Source organism: Stomoxys calcitrans, chromosome 4, assembly GCF_963082655.1.
Source record: "Stomoxys calcitrans chromosome 4, idStoCalc2.1, whole genome shotgun sequence".
In the NCBI taxonomy this organism is placed as follows: Eukaryota; Metazoa; Arthropoda; class Insecta; order Diptera; family Muscidae; genus Stomoxys; species Stomoxys calcitrans.
In genome coordinates, this window is record NC_081555.1 from 61,559,086 (window position 1) to 61,576,611 (window position 17,526).

At 35.5% G+C, this 17,526-nt stretch overlaps 1 protein-coding gene across 8 annotated transcripts in view; it reads left to right on the forward strand.

The window, feature by feature from the left end:
• Positions 1-17,526, forward strand: part of LOC106084413 (mucin-2) — a 263,301-nt gene that overhangs the window by 74,247 nt on the left and 171,528 nt on the right. Inside the window, exon 1 of one of the 8 annotated variants that reach the window (XM_059366672.1) lies at positions 8,247-8,331. The exons of the other annotated variants lie outside the window; for them this stretch is intronic. Coding sequence (XP_059222655.1) covers positions 8,274-8,331 — 58 coding nt within the window. The 5' untranslated portion in view covers positions 8,247-8,273. Of the gene's footprint in view, positions 1-8,246; positions 8,332-17,526 lie in introns of those variants that run through there. 8 annotated transcript variants of the gene reach the window in all.

A 17,526-nucleotide genomic window follows, 5' to 3' on the forward strand; every position in this document is an offset into this window, starting at 1 on the left:
CAAGAATTAATTTGAGTGGATTCTGGTGAGGTGATGAAATGGTAACCAGGCCGGAGATTTCAACGCTCTCAGGTCACTAGACAGACGTTTTCTATTGAATACTTAGAAAACTTGGTAAAGGCAGGAGTGGAATGGCAAGCTTTATTTTGGTTTTTGATACATGTTGTGATCGAAAGGTTAGATCATCGGTAGATCGTTTTTTTGTATCGGAATTGATTTTATCTATTTTCCAATGTTACTGAAGGTTTGACCTGAATAGTTGGGTTAGACTGCATAGCTCAATATTTTGGGATTATTAATATTGCGCGGCATCACTGCGTTCAAAGGGATCACACGTTGAAAATAGAAATTGATATATTTAAACCTGTGATGCACACATTCGCGCATTATATTTTACGTTCTTGTTTAAAAGTGCAAATTTTGCCCATTAAAACATTCCACTTAGGAACAGGGGCAAATTTCTCATTTATCAATGAGTGCAGTCCGATTCAAGTTTTAAGCTCAATGATAAGGGGCCTCCTTTTTATAGCAGAGTCCGAACGGCGTGTCGCAGTGCGACAACTCTTTGGAGAGAAGTTTTAAAATGGAAGGGTACCACACAAATGTTGCCAGCATAAGGAAGGGAAAAACCACCTTTGCAAATTTTTTCGGATAGTCCCGCCAGGATTCGAATCCAGGCGTTCGGCGCCATAAGCGGACATGCTAACCTCTGCACTACGGTGGCCTCCTTGTGTACTTTCACAATAATGGCCATTGGGTGTGTGTTTTTGCCCATCGCGAATTTGGTCCGTATAGATTTAACAACATGTATTTACCTTTCTTACGTGAATAATTATTACGAAACGATTGTATCATTTTCCGAACATGCATTTAATTTCTTTCTCGAATTCTAGACCGTGAACTCTTCTTACTTATGTTTGCATGGGTTATGTTTGATAATTCAGTTAATCGATAGTGATAACGTTCTATCATTTATCAATTATGAGTAAGCTGTTTGTAAATTTGCCTCTGAACATTTCACTAAGGAATGTGTTGGGTTAGGTGGCAGCCTGCAATCAGACGATTACAGTTTGTGCATTGTGATAAACACAGAAGGAGAAGAAAGATGAATTCTGGTCCCTACCGTTTAAATATCTAAATCGTTTTAAAAAACCCAACTAACTCGTTAGTAAGTCTATTCATGATGAAATGTCAAAGCATACTGAGCATCTTTCTCTTTGACACCATGTCTGAAATCCCACGTGATCTGTCAAATACTAATGCATGAAAATCCTAACCTCAAAAAAATCACCCTTTACTTGAATGTTCACACACGATAATTCCGACAAGTCCTCAAAGAAATGAGAACCTAATGGGGAACTCCTTGCGCTCGCCAGTGTCACACAGCAGATGTATTATAGTCTCCTCGTCGTCCTCATAGTTTTTGCAGAAATCGTTTCTTGGTACCTTTAGTTTATCAGCATGTTTTCCGATCAGACATAGTGATCTGTCACGAAGAACACAATAACTGAGACGTATTTTCTAGCCAAAGAAGCAAAGCGGTAGTCCTCTTCAAGTGTAGACTGACCCACATTATTTTTTAATGTCACAACCCTAGGTTTGTGACCATTTGCCATTCGATGCCCTTCGGGTCTGATGCTGAAAACATAGCTCACATGTTATTAGACGCATACCCACAGATTCCAGTTCCCATGAAATGTGTGAGGGGGTTCTTAGTCTCGCAATAAGGAATAGTGGGATACTTCTCACATATCAACAATGGATGTCCGATTACAGCTCAATGACAAGGACGACACCACACAGTATAAATGTCGCAAGCGTTAGTAAGGGTAAAACCACCGCCGAATTTTTATTTATTTTTTTTTTATTTTCACCAATAATGCTATCAGACTATATGTATAGGTCAAATGACATATCAAATTGAGCAACTCTGAAAGTTGTACACATCATCTGATACATATTACATATTTTCTTCTTCCTCTTCTTATATAAAAAAATGAATTTGTGTTTGTTTGACCGATTGTCTTGATTTTTCACAGATTGTGTAGTTTGGTCTGGAAGGAAACATAGGCCATATAATATCTTGATATCGGGAGGGGCGGACCCTCCCCCTTACCCCAAAAATACTACCCAATGGGATTCAAATGATAGGTATTCGGGAGTAGAGTACGAATTTCGTAATAAAAATTGGGTCCAAGTAACTTGGGAGCCGTCCCAACCCCAAAACACCCTAAAATAGGTTTTTTGGACGAGCATGACAATATGGGACTGAATTGAAAGGTATTCGAGAGTAGATAACGAATATTGTCAGGAAGAAGGAATAGGCTTTTTATAGGCTCCCTCGTTACCCCAAAAACACCACCCAAAATCAAGAGTGGACCGATAAGGATAATATGGATTTCAAATGAAAGTTATTGGAGACTAGAAATGAACATCCGACCGAAAAACTCCTCTAAACAGATATAATCGACGTTACTATCTATATGGGACTCAAATTACAAGTATTCGGCAGTAGATTACAAATATGGCATAAAAAATTAGGTCCAAGTAATGGGAGGTCACCCCAATACCCCCAAATGGGCATATCAGGCGACCAGGGCTATATGGGATTCAAATAAATATATTTGGGAGTACGTTAAAAATATGACATTAAAATTTGCTTTCAAGCCCAGGTGGCGCTTTTCTTCCTAAAAAATACGTCGAATAAGTTGGTTAATCCTTTATGGCAATATGGGACTCAAATGAAAGGTATTTGAGAGTAGAAAACAAATTTGATATCCAATTTTGGAGCCAGATGTTTGGGGGTACGCCTTAAATCTCTCCCTTTTTGAGCTTTAGTTCCGGCTATAGCAATATGGAGCTCAAATCAACGGTATTTGGGAGTAAAGAACGAATTTGATATCTAATTTCAGGACAAAGTGCCGTCGGCCGCCCCAGCCCCAAAACACCCTCCAAACGGTTCATACTTGCCGACGAACTTGAACTCGGCTATTAAAAAGGTGGCCCCTTATCATAGAGCTTAAACTTGAATCGGATAGCACTCATTGATATGTGAGAAGTTTGCCCCCATTCCTTAATGGAATGTTCCTTCCTTGATGGAATGGGTAAAGTTGCATATGCATATACCATGTGCGAAAGGCGAAATCGTGTATAATTTAATTTTATGTTCATTCACACCTGTTGTATTAGATATGCACTTTGTTAGTAAATGTCAACTAGCAACTAGCAGTCAGAAGGAAGGAGTTACACTTTAGATTCTCATTTCTTTGAGAACCTTTAAGAACTTTTGAGAGAATGTGATTATTCCATTATTTTTTAATTCGATCTGGATGGTGCAACGGTAGGAACTAGAAGACATATTCCATCTTCTGTTCCTGTGGTATCACAATGGACGAAAACGTCTAAGTGAGTCTGATGGCAGACTGCCACTGAAACCTTAGCTAGTTAATGTCAATCAATGTGTAAACTGTCGAAATTAATCACTATCAGCAAAATAATTTGATTTATTGTACAATTGTGCCCGATGCAAAGTCTGCGCCACAATGGCAATACCAATAACGGACATACAGAGATGGAGATGGCTGTGACACTGGCATATTGAAATGGCACAAATCCACAGGCTATGGCGTTCGGACTTTTACGTATTGAAAATTGAACAATAATATCCTTGGGCAAAATAAAATTGAACCCAGTTTTTGAATTATGTGTGTGCGTGTCTGAACGATTGAAGTGTTATAAATTTGAGGTCAACACAAAAAAGTGGAGAGGGTGGCTATTTGATTCATTCCGCCGTTACACAAACTTTAGATCTTCGACAGCCAAAAGGAAGGCAATTTTATGTTTGCTACTCAAAGAGCTGGTCTGAATGGAGAGAATGAATAGCAAATGCAAATAGAATTGGGAGACACATTGGTTTGATAGAAAATCATCATTATATGCTTTTTTTGAATTGTATGATAATTGCCACCATTCTGTGGTTTTTGTTTACATTACAAATCCTCAAAGGCCAATTGGAACTCAAAAGTGAGAATTGCCCACCATGGCGGAAAGGTATCGGGTAAACGCAATGCAATACATTTTAAATGGACGTTTCGCGCAAAATAATGGCAATTAAAGAGTTGCATGGTTATGAACAACAATTGCTCCGATACTTGATAGTTATTGGATACATGTGCTGTGTTTAAGCCATTATTTATTTAAAATTGCAAATCCATACCTTGTGTTGTGTTTTTTAGCCTGCGGTCAACACTTTCTGTTTGAATTGGTCAGTTCTTGAGTTGGTTGACTGGAACTGTTGCATTAATATGTTGTCGCATTCTTATCAGAAGGGTTTGCCGCCATTGCCATAAGTTTTTCTTGTATATTTCTCCTCCACTCCAAAATACCTTGTCCGTGACCGAAGGTGTCAGTGGCGATATCTATAGCGTAGGTGCCTTACCCTCACTTTGAAGGAGATTAAATGAAATTTAAATGATTTTAACTTACGGATATGCGATTTTGGCTACCACTTTAGTAAAAACAATAGGGTCAACAAATGTACTCCAAGCAGCAAAGAGTTTCTTTGCCTTCCTCGAAGACCCCACTTTGGAACAAGGAGATATTCCCCTCATACCAATGACTTCAAAAAAAGTTAAATTTTTCTGTTAGCATCTTAAAAAGATGCTTAGATGGCATTTTATTGCGCTAAATTGTCATCTGGATCTTCTCTTATAAAAATGTATTTTAACTGCTGTAAGGAGTTCTCAAAGAACTATAGTATTTGGTAAAAAGTACAACAGATTTTCATGCTTGTATCAGTTTTATGTCTAGTGCATTGACCCATGTGCCAACAAAACCCATTGAGCGTAATGGGTTTATGCAGAGCTCTTCCGCTTGAACATCATATGAACGCCCGCCTCTGTTTTCCCTTTCCGCCTTCCGTTTCGAGAAGTGTTGTCATCAAAAACTTCACAGCCACAATATCCTCCGATACAGAGGTATCATCTAGTACCTCCAGTTTGTTCCGGGTAAGAGATTATTTATTGATTAAACACCATGCACAACAAGATTATATCATCTATTTAAGTGTGCTGCTTCCCAACAGTGTGGTTTTATAAAATAATTTGGTTATAACTTAAAATGCACAGAAAAATTAAAACATGGTTCAATGAAGAAATTTGTACATTCAATTAAAAAAATTTCTTAAATCGAACCTATGAAATAATTTGTATTATTGATTAACAATTTTGCTATTTGGATTAGTGATAAGATCAAAAATACAATTAAAACTGTTATTAACTCAATAAACCAATATATTTGAATGTTGTCCTTCTCTCAAATAACATTTTTACCCATTTAATAAAAGAAAATAATTTAAATTTTTTGCATTAATAATTTTTTATTGCGTTAAAAAATTGTCTTCCCTTTATGAGTTCTCTTTAATGTCGTGGATACCGTCTGTACAATTTATAATGAACAAAATAATGTATATAAATATTAAAGTGAGTCGTAATAAACACCACTCTAATCATTTTGCGCACAATACCACGAAATCTAGATTCACGTGAAGAAATGCTGCATTTTTTATCATTCGTCATCAGTGTCGTTTTCCAGGCCAAAATATAGTCTCTAAAGGGATAATAACTTATTAAAATAAAATATATGTATACATACCTCGTCTACCTTACAATTATATGTATACATACCTCATCTACCTTCTTCCATGTCCTCAAAATTTCTTTCGTTTGGAATGCACTTATATCATTTGTTCACTTCCTAGTTTTTCTGCTTTACACTATTTCAGCATAACACTTTTTAAAATATATTGTTTTTACTCAGGCTCCACTGAAAATGAATAAATCCTGGTTTTTACTTAACAACTATTATTTAATAAATTATTTTATTTTATTGAGAGATATATAAAAACCCCGCTTTAATTCTTTCTTAATATTTTTTGTCTAGGCACGCCACCATGTGTCTGTCTATGATAGAGACTTGACATATATTTGGCTCATTAGCACTTCTTCGCAACACATATGTATGTGTGAAAAGGGATACAACAGAATGCGGAAATAGATTCTCACAATTTGTATTATTAAATAACAATTTAATTCGTACAATTAAAAATATGTTCAACGTATGCCATCTTTACCAATCACTTGCCATGTCCAAAAATAATCGGTCAATACCATGTTTAATCGGTCAAATTTAGGTCTATATTTTTTCTGTGTACTAGAAAACATAAAATTGTTAATTGTAACTACTGGCCCGGTGCACTTTGCTACACCCTAGAATTGACTTTTGAAAATAGATGGTTTTCAAACTTATTAAGTCATTTAGGGCTATGGAATTTAATCAGATCCACATTAATTGATTTCTTAAAAGTTTATTCGTTATCTACTTTCAAACCATATACCTCATTTAACAAAGCTATCACATGGGATACTACATCACATGGGATCAATCCACAGATTCTTCCTATGTTAACCCAAATTGATGGGCAAAATTTGTATTCTACGGCATGCATACGGTTTTTTTCAATATTCTTCTTGAATCTTTCATAAATGAAAATAATTCTAAAGAGTTTTACCAATATAAATAACCTTAATGTTGGTCCTTCTGAGGCGCACATGTCCTTCAAAGTTCAGCAGATCTTGAATAAGGGCGTTGGGGTGAGACCTCAATTTGTTTGTGTTGCCTTGAATGTAAATGGTGATTTCCTCCTTTACCGGTTTGACATTTAAACAATGGGGCTCCGACGATGCTTCGTAAAATGGCAGATATTTTAAAAGAAAGCAAATGAATTTTTAATAAAACTTAGAATGAACTTTAATCAAATATACTTTTTTACACTTTTTTTCTAAAGCAAGCTAAAAGTAACAGCTGATAACTGACAGAAGAAAGAATGCAATTACAGAGTCACAAGCTGTGAAAAAATTTGTCAACGCCGACTATATAAAAAATCCGCAATTAATTTTTGGGCAACCCAATAGATTGTTGATATTTGTGGTCCATGCTGTACCCCAGAGCTGAATGCCATAAGTCCATATTGGTTTGATTATGCTTTTATATAGCAAAACTTTGTATTAAAGTTGAAGATTTGAATGGTGACCAATGAGCCAATGCAGTTGCCTTGTTTTAGGCTTTATTTAGATTAACTATGCATTTATATGATCAGTCCAAATTAGGCGTCTATCTAAATGCATTTCCAGATACTTTACTTTACTAGCGTTCACTACAATTCTCCATTTCTGGAGCCATTTTTCTAGCTCTGGGTCGTGTATTTGCGACTCTTTAGACGCATTTATCGGATTACGATTAATGCTCATAAAAGTTTAAAAATAGTATAGAATTTGTAATACGGTGCACTGGTTCTACGGTGCTATGTCTCTCTCGAAAACCGAACAGGTTTTATTTTTGTCAGTAAGTTTTATTTCAAATAACTTTGAAAAAATTGATAGGAGACTTTTGGGTCTATAGGACTTTATTTGTGTATGGTCCTTGCCGGATTTCTGGATCATAATTATTTCAGATCGTTTCCAGGATTGAGTAAAATATCCAAGACGTAATATGCCGTTAAAAATTAATAATAATATTCTAACAGCTGATTGCGGGAGTTCCTTTGCCATTTTTGCGTTAATGCCATCGCCATCTGGTGATTTTTTGGACTTCAAATCTTTTATAGATAACTCGATTTCTTTAAGCGTAAAACGAAATGCATTGTTAACTGTATTTACTGCAGGGGATTCAGAAGCTATAGTTTAAAGGTTTGGTAGAACGAAACAATTTGTACCATTATCATTAGGTGTGAAAACTTGTTTATGGTAAATTGAAAAAGCGTTAACTTTTCACTTCACTCTTTGACCGGCCAATGCAGTTGGCTTGTTTTGGGCTTTCAATAGATTAACTTTGCATTTATATGATCAGTCCAAGTTAGGCGTCTATCTAAATTTATTCCCAGATACTTTACTTAATCTTTTTAGGGTATCATAGAGTTGAATATTTCTATTGTGGGGCAAGATTCGCTATTAAGAGTAAAAGTTACATAGGTGCACTTACTAGCGTTCACCACAATTCCCCATTTCTGGAGCCATTGTTCTAGCTCTCGGACGTGTATTTGTAACTCATTAGACGCATTTATCGGATTACGATGAAAAGAAAAATTGTATCATTATCATTAGGTGTGAAAACTTTTTTTAAGGAAAATTGAAAAAACGTTAATTTTTTCTTCTTCACTCTTTGCCCAGGAGCCAGATTTCAGACGTACTTAAGATTGGTGAGCAATTGGTCTACGCATGCTTTTTGCGGCTTTCCAGAGACATAAGTCATTTTCTTCTGATGGTTCCAAGTTACGTAAGTAGTTCATGAGTTCGAGTTCTTTAGCTTCTTTTAATACGGCGCTTAGCTTCCTCTGACTTCTTCGAATACTTCTTTTCAAATTCGGATATCGATGCCTTTGCCATTCTTTTCTGAGGTTCCTTTTCTCTCTGATAAGGGTGTCGATACTAGTTGAGTGCATTGGTGAGGAGCTTTGTTGCAACAGGACTTTTGGGGAAGCTACCGTAGTCGCGTTAGTCAAAACGTCGGTGAATAATTTGACTGCTTTCTCTATATCATCTTGTGATCTCAGTCGAATTTCCCCAGCTAAATGAGTGCAAATATATTTCTTATATTTAGTCCAGTCTGTTATCGAACTATGTATATACTACCGCGGACGCAATTAGGTCTGGAGATTTGTTAAGGTCCGTGGGCCAATAGGTTGGTTGCCCACTTGAAATAGCGTTCAGCTTGAAAGATGTTATAGTGCTGTAGAGTTTTCTGCCTCTGGGTGTAATAAGGCGTGAGCCCCAAAATGTGTGTTTAGCATTATAGTCTCCAGCTGCAATACATTTTGGTCCCAAGGTCGAGAAGTATTCTAAAAATTTATCTTTATCAATATTGTATCTAAAAGGACAGTATATCGCCGATATGACAGTTTTATTATAAGTGATGTTGATCGAAGTTACTTGAATGTGGTTGGTATTGTATTCGGACAATGGACAATGTTTGATTGATTAACGTATAATGATTGCTGAACCGCCACGGGCTCTATCACTAGGATTTTTGGTGTCATATGTAGAATATCCATTTATTCTAAAGCAGTTTCTCGAGGTTAAGTGGGTCTCAGAAACTAGAAGAATATCAATACATGGGTTCCTTAAGCCGTTTGCACTCCAGTAATAAAATACTAGGGGCATTATTTTTGGTTGAGAATACTTTGAATAAATATGTTTAGATTGGGCATCATTTCTTGCATCTTACTTGTCATTAATGCAAACATAGTTTGAGTTCCGCCACAGTAATTCTTCGATTGCACAAGTATCTTAGGTCGTAGATTGGGTCGGTAGACCCTTCTGTTTTATCCTTGAGGGTTCGTAAGTCAACTCAACTTTAAACATCGGTTGAGAAATTTTGTTTTTATGTAGAGTGTTTATGATGGATTAAATTTCATAACCTTCTTTTTCGAGTTCTTCTTTGATTTCTTCGGGTCAGAACTGCCAATACCCTTCAAAACGACAACAAGGGCTTTCGAACATTTGAGTTGGTAAGTGTAGTAGTTTTTCTTTTCTTTGTCCTAATGAACTACTAGCATCCTATACTGCTTTCAGTATGCGTTTGTACCTTGGTCTCCAGAACGTTACCTCTACATAAAGATACGACATGAAAATTATCCTTTCCTAGTGTCTGCGACAATTTGTTCACAAGGGTGTTCGACGTTTGTTCTCGTCAGTATATAGGAGGAGGTTTTGCTAGCTTGGTCACAGTATTGTTCTCGTCTTTATTCAACAAGGCGTACCAGTTTACTTTTAGCATTTCGGCACCTTTCGCTATGTTTGGACTTGACTCCTTCGCTGGAGATATCGAGTTCGATTTGAGCTTAGTGACCAATATGTATCGATAAATTCCGGTTGGTTATTATTATTATTGTAATTTGTAGGGACTGTAGGTGTAGGTGTAGATTCGGTTGGCCCAGTTGTAGAAAGGTGTGTGGTGGATTGAGGCATACTTTTGGGATTTTCAGTGTTAAAACTAGAATTCATGTGGTTTACACTCTCAGATGGAGCAGTTATTTTATTGGACAATTGCGGTGAACACGAGAGCGAACGAAAGAGAGGTTTCGCGGTTAAGTAATGACTATCGTCGCGCTTTTTTTGAGGTTTTGGTTTTGCATTGGTGCCCACTGACGTCATTGAAATGTAAGCATTTCTTCCGTTGGGATTCATGCGCCTCTAATTGGAGTGAGTCAATGACATTCACTCTATTTTCGGTTTGCAATTTTTTTTGTTTGCTCAGTAAGACTTTAGGTAAGCACTTAATAATAATTTGGGTTACACCTTTATTATAAGGCGAACAACACTTCCACTATGTTTTAAGTAGTTAATAGAGCGTCCAAATCGCTTAGCAAAGTTAAAATTTAATTTTACTTCGCTGTGAATTTAAAAACACGTCCATACATGAAGATAATGAAAGCTGAATATGCATACGGTTGATGGTTATTTTCATTTGTTTCGGTTGTCCTAAATTTGGATTTAAAAAACGGTTCAACCGTTTTTAATCTATACGAAATAAACAAAGTGCAACACTTTAATTTTTATATAATGGATCATAGAGTTGTATATATAACCGAAGTGTGTTCCAGTGAAGTATCCTATGTATGTACAATGAATTGCCTCTCAGTAATTTTGGATTCAAATCTAGGTTGAATCAAATTGCAGGTGTTCTCCATATCTGTGATTCTTCTTCCCAGGAGAAACGGCTTCCACCAACAACTTCAGGTCTGAAGGCGGCATCTCTGAATCGTATGCCATATATAGAGAAGCCATCCACTGCTGAGGAGCCTTTAAAAGACTTTAATGTGAAGAGGTTCCCATAATGAGCCGTTATCTATGTTTATATCCAAAAAGAATATTAACATTCCCGGAAATTTTTGTTTTTGCACCATACCGATATCGATATCAATATTTCAGCAAATCTCCTCCAAAATATTTTCTTGCCATGAGAAGCAATTAATTCATTAACACATCTTCCTTTCATTTTTTCTGAGGAGTTATTTTGGCTTTTTTCCCATGTTGGCGTTTGTTGGTAAAACAAAGCCATAAAGGTATCTTCTACAAAGAAAACACAAAAAAGGTTAACATCGCCAACATTAACCAACAGGTGCAACAAAAGGCCACAGCATGACACTTATTAAGCGCACATTGAGAACTCACGGTTGCTGTCAAACGATGTCTGTTTGTTCATTGTTTTTTGTTTCTTTCCTTGGCTTTTGGGTTTGGCTAAGGAAACGAACTCACCTGTAGTCAAGTGAAATATTTTATCTTTATAAAGTGAACTAGAACGCCTTTTCCTTTTTTCTTGGTTGGTTGGGTAGCTGATGTTGCTACTGCTTGTGGCTACTATACACTGCCTTGGTGTTTTTTTTATTTTGTGAAAGTCAGAGGAGTTCTATTGCTAAGGAGGCTTGATGGTGTCGTTACCTTTTTATGGGCAACCAACCTTAAATCCAGCTGCTTTGCTGCATGTTGTCTGTCCTTCGTCCAAACATGGCAACATACCAACGCCAAATGTGTTAAGCTGACCATGACGTTAAAGATAAATGAAAAAAAAAAAAAACAACAACAAACGAAACAAGTGCGGGAAAAAGGCAAACAAGCGGGTCAAGACCATCAGCATTGCACACAAAAAGGCTTCGAAACAATTCCTGGTGGACACTCACATATATTTCTTTATTTGTGGTTTCTGGCCGATAACAGAATAAGGAGCAGAAGGCCAAAGCAATAACAGCGCTGAAACCAAAACCACAAGAACAATGAGACCCAGAGTGGACTGCTGCCTGGGTATTGTGTTGACCACAAAACGGCAGCAATTTGCCTTATGACGCATGCCATTTAGCCACCAGGCACAACAACAGCAGCCAGCCGTCGCCAAAAATGCCGAAAAGGCAAGCTACTAATCGACCTGCCAGCGGAAGAAAACCCATCAACTTCAGCTGTTGCATTGTGAATCTGCTCACTGCTTCTTTCATGGTGACCAAACAACTTGTTTGAGGGTCGTCCAAGTAAACCGACCATACTACTGTCGACAGAATATTGTAACCTGCTCATCATCCGCTGGATGTCCCTTCATCTTACACACTGAATACAATGCTTTTTGGAAGTAGAAACAGCAAGGCAATCTTTAATTGAATTTTTCCATAAGCTGCATGAACGGGCCTGTTTTTCTTTGTACCAACAAAAAACCCATATTGGCAAATTCCGTAGCAAATGAAAGCAGCGCAGGGAATAATTTGCATAATTATGGTTCGTAAAAGATGCACGCCTTACACCCGAAGGTAAATGTTCGTTCAAGTAAGAGAACCGAATGGTAACCTCTGCAGCTGAAAATACTAGTGACTATCGTACGTAGAGCGTGTGTCCTTCGCATATGATACGATCTCCCAAGTTAAGGACTTTTAGCTATTTGTTAACCGATTTCGCTGAGATTTGGCACAGTGAACTTTATAAGGCTCTTCAACATTCCTTTTTAATATGGATTGCAAGAGTCTATATTTGGATATATCGATCTACCGATTTAAGATCTTTGGACCTTAAAATGCTATAGGAATTTTTCCTAAGGACAAAATTTTAATAAATAACATTAATAATTAACGTGGCATTCCCTTCAGGACCGGACTCCTCTTAAAATTATTTTTTTGAAGACAAAATTTCACTTACAATTTTTTCTATAGACAAAATTTCAATAAAAATTTTTCTAAAGACTACATTTTAATGATCTCTTTAAAGACTATATTTGAGTGAAACATTTTCTAAAGACACACGTTTGCCCAGCCTACCTCGAGATTATTTTATAAAGCCAAAGTCTCAATAAAATTTCACAAATTAAAATACAAAATGAAATTTTTTCTATGTAAAGATAAAATTTTAAAGAAATTTCTTTCTAAAAGCAACATTTCAATGAAATATTGTCTAAGGGCAAAATCTTGCTCAGGCCCGGGCATCCTCGAAATAATTTTTCCAAAAGAAAGATTTCGACAAATTTCAATAAAATTTTTTCAAACGAAACAATTTTCAATAAATATTTTTAAAGAAAATATTTAAACCCATTATGTTCGACCCGCGATTCCCTTGCCCAATTTGGATGAAATTTCATATATTCATAATTTAGCTATTTCAAATCAATTATTTATTTATTACATCTACCAAGTAAAAATTATTGGGCAATGAAAGAGAAAAGTTTGCAACTGCAATTGCGTGGAAATCTCTTCATATTTCTTATTTAAAATCTCCAATAAATTAGGAAAACTTTAGGACTAATAAAGACATGATGCAAATTATAGCCATATACGGCAATAGTTGGACGCAACTTTTAATGGACAACTTTTCCATCAAAAACAGATTTTCGATCGATTTGAATAAAGTTCGGAGGAGAAATTAGCGGCATCATTTAAGCAGAACGTTCATGTTTCGTCCTAAATATATGTCAAAATTAATTTTTTTTTAAATATTTAACATTTATTGTTGCTTAGTTCTTTCAATTTGTGGGCGTAAACTTTTATCGAAATAAAAGTCATTCAAAACCAATTGACCGACACAAACAAAAACCTGTCGAAATCATAAAACTAGTTTGAGAACATATTAAAATGAGCGCAAAAGAAAAAATTTGAAGTTGATTCGCCAAAACTATCACTATAAGATATATCACTACAAGATATTTTTTTCTTCTAAGAGACATTTTGAAGGCTTTCAAAGATTTGGATCGGTCGGTAAATAATGTGTTGGCAAGCAGTACAAAATCCAGCTCTGACTTTAACCAAATGTCACCGCCGGTGGGCCAGTTGCTGCACCCAGTAGCGTTTAATATACATTAAATTTATTCTAAATGAAAACAAGTACAAGCGTGCTAAGTTCGGCCGGGCAGAATCTTTTACACCCTCCACCATGGATCGCATTTGTCGAGTTCTTTTCCCGGCATCTCTTCTTAGGCAAAAAAGGATATAAGACAATATTTGCTCTGCTATTAGAGCAATATCAAGATATGGTCCGGTTTGGACCACAATTAAATTATATGTAGGAGACCTGTGTAAAATGTCAGCCAATTCGAATAAGAATTGCGCCCTTTGGGGACTCAAGAAGTAAAATAGAGAGATCGATTTATATGGGAGCTGTATCGGGCTATAGACCGATTCAGACCATATTAAACACGTATGTTGATGGTCATGAGAGGATCCTTCATACAAAATTTCAGGCAAATCGGATAATAATTGCGACCTCTAGAGGCTCAAGAAGTCAAGATCCCAGATCGGTTTATATGGCAGCTATATCAGGTTATGGACCGATTTGAACCTTATTTGGCACAGTTGTTGAAAGTAGGAATAAAATACGTCATGCAAAATTTCAGCCAAATCGGATAGGAATTGCGCCTTCTAGAAGCTCAAGAAGTCAATTAAATTATATGTTGGAGACCTGTGTAAAATGTCAGCCAATTCGAATAAGAATTGCGCCCTTTGGGGGCTCAAGAAGTAAAATAGAGAGATCGATTTATATGGGAGCTGTATCGGGCTATAGACCGATTCAGACCATATTGCGAATTGCGCCTTCTAGAAGCTCAAGAAGTCAAGTCCCCAGATCTGTTTATATGACAGCTATATCAGGTTATGAACCGATTTGAACCATACTTGGCACGGTTGTTAAATATCATAACAAAATACTTCGTGCAAAAATTCATTCAAATCGGATAAGAATTCCGCCCTCTGGAGGCTCAGGTTATGAACCGATTTGAACCATACTTGGCACAGTTTTTGGATATCATAACAAAACACGTCGTTCGAAATTTCATTTCAATCGGATAAGAATTGCGCACTCTAGAGGCTCAAGAAGTCAAGACCCAAGATCGGTTTATATGACAGTTATATCAGGTTATGAACCGATTTGTACCATACATGGCACAGTTGTTGGATATCATAAGAAAACACGTCGTGCAAAACTTCATTCCAATCGAATAAGAATTGCGCACTCTAGAGGCTCAAGAAGTCAAGACCCAAGGTCGGCTTAAGCGGCTAGCTTTACTCCTTCGGAAGTTAGCGTGCTTTCGACAGACAGACGGACGGACATGGCTAAATCGACATAAAATGTCGCGTCAATCAAGAATATATGTACTTTATGTGGTCTCAGACGAATATTTCGAGTAGTTACAAACAGAATGACGAAATTAGTATACCCCCCATCCTCTGGTGGGGGGTATAAAAAAAACAGTAAAATTTTTTAAATGACAAAATTTCATATTTATTATATTCTACCAAGACAACATTTTGCCGAGGCCAGAGTCGCCTAAAAATTATTTTTCTTAAGGTCAAAATTATAATAAAATTCTTAGTAGAACAAAATTGTAAAGAAATTTTTCTAAAGACAAAATTTCTGCATGACATTCTTTAATGACAAAACTTCAGCACGTGCCGACCCCCCTCGAAATTATCTTTTAAAGACAATATATTATTAATTTCGTCTAAAGACAACATTTTTATAAAAAAATGCAATTACATTTTTTTTAAAGACTAAATTTTAAAGAATTTTGTTTTAAGGACTAAATTTCAGCGAAATGATAATTTTTTAAAGCCAAAATTTCAATAATATCTTGCATTTTGCGACACTACATTTTGTATCAACATTTTTGAAGTCTTTTTATTACGCTTATCTGTCCTAAACAACATTTTATTAAAATTTTTTCTATGCACAAATTTCAATAAATATTTGACAAAATTTTTACCTATTGCCGTAATAAGCCTCGATTCCGTTGTCCGATTGTGATGAAATTTTATATATTCATAATGTAGGGAATTTATATAGACGTAGCAATTTATTTAAATATTTAAAAAAAAAAAATCTTTTTATTTTCTAAGCCCCTACAACAACAAAAATCATTTTCATAATAGTTTGTGACCATTAATCGAAGAAAGCTGGTTTGAATTATTTTGGCATAAGAAAGCATCTGCTGTAAATAGAATTAGGATTATTGCCATAAATTTATTTTTTTGCGATAGAAACCATCAAATGCAACAAGACATAAAACGGATTCCAGAAATCTCACTCCTAAGAATTTTGAGACATGCGTTCGTTTGATTTTTGGGATATACAAAATGCCGACTTTCGACTAGCCAATTTTCCCCCAAAACATGACGGGACAAATTTGTTGTAACTGGTTTTAGTAGTCCACTTACGTCAATCCAATTTTCATTGAGATATCTCTTTCCTATCTCGAGTTGGAATTTTTCCGTCGTTAATGGGTTAAGGCAATTATTTTAAAGACCGAATCGCAATCTATTATTTCAAAAGATAAAGTTTTTAATCGAAAAGGTATTAAAAGTTTCTTTAAGCAAAAATCTTCATGGAATTTTCTTGTTAAAAATTTTTTTTTGTTCCTAAAGACATACATATAGAATCTTTCGCTATATGCAACATACTATTTATTTATTTATTCTCGTTTTATTATTTAATTGAAAGTTTATCTGTATGATAAATATTACTTAGAAAATGTCTTTAAATAAAATATTTTGCTTGTTAGTCTGAAAAAAAATCCAAAGATAATTAGTAATATTTAATTGTAACTTATTTGAATTACATCAGCAATGAAATGAGAAATTTAAAGGACTCGGAAACACAATTTTAAACCCCGAAATGATCACCCAGATTAATTTACATTTTAAAAGAATTATATCAAATAAAGCCAATTCGTTTTGTTTTTCTTGGAACTCCGTAATTCACAATACAGCGTTTAAGGCAAATGCTACGGAGCTCATAGTGATTAAGGGACGAAAATTCTAGTGGAAATTTGTTAGATCTGTTGGCTTTGACCGTAGACTTGAGCATAGTGAAGTTTTGATTTTCTTCCAATAGAATCTTTTTACTAGGAAAACTTTTCCAAATAATGATTTCCCTTTGTGTTATGTACGAAAATCTTTAATGAAATTCAACGACTCAAATTGCATGTTTACAAAAGGTGGGTTTTAACTTCGTGTTTCACAGTGAAATACCTATGTTTTTAGCGATAACACTATTGAAAAACTACAAAAAAAAAACATTGACAGCATAACACTTTTATTAAAATTTTATCATAAATAATGGGAATGTCCTCATGAATGAAATCAGAAAGTAAAAATATTAATTTTCAATGTGAAACACGAACATAACACCCACCTTAAGTGAGGAAATGTGTTCAAATAACATTAGTCAGCAGACTTTTATCTATGAGAGCAAGTTGTTACACTTACGTCTGTCGCTAGGTCATTTGACATCAATTAATGGGCAAAGAGAGAAATCATCGTGTTTCTGAAATATTTAACAATTGTAGTTGTTAAATGTAGAATATAATGTATTCAGTTTTTTTGTGTAAAATTTATTTAAGTATATACGACAATGAACGCAAATGAGAAATTTTCATCAAAGTACTGAATCTGATTCGCTGAAACTTTTACTATAAAAATAAGATATACGCACAAACAACTACACTTTGAAG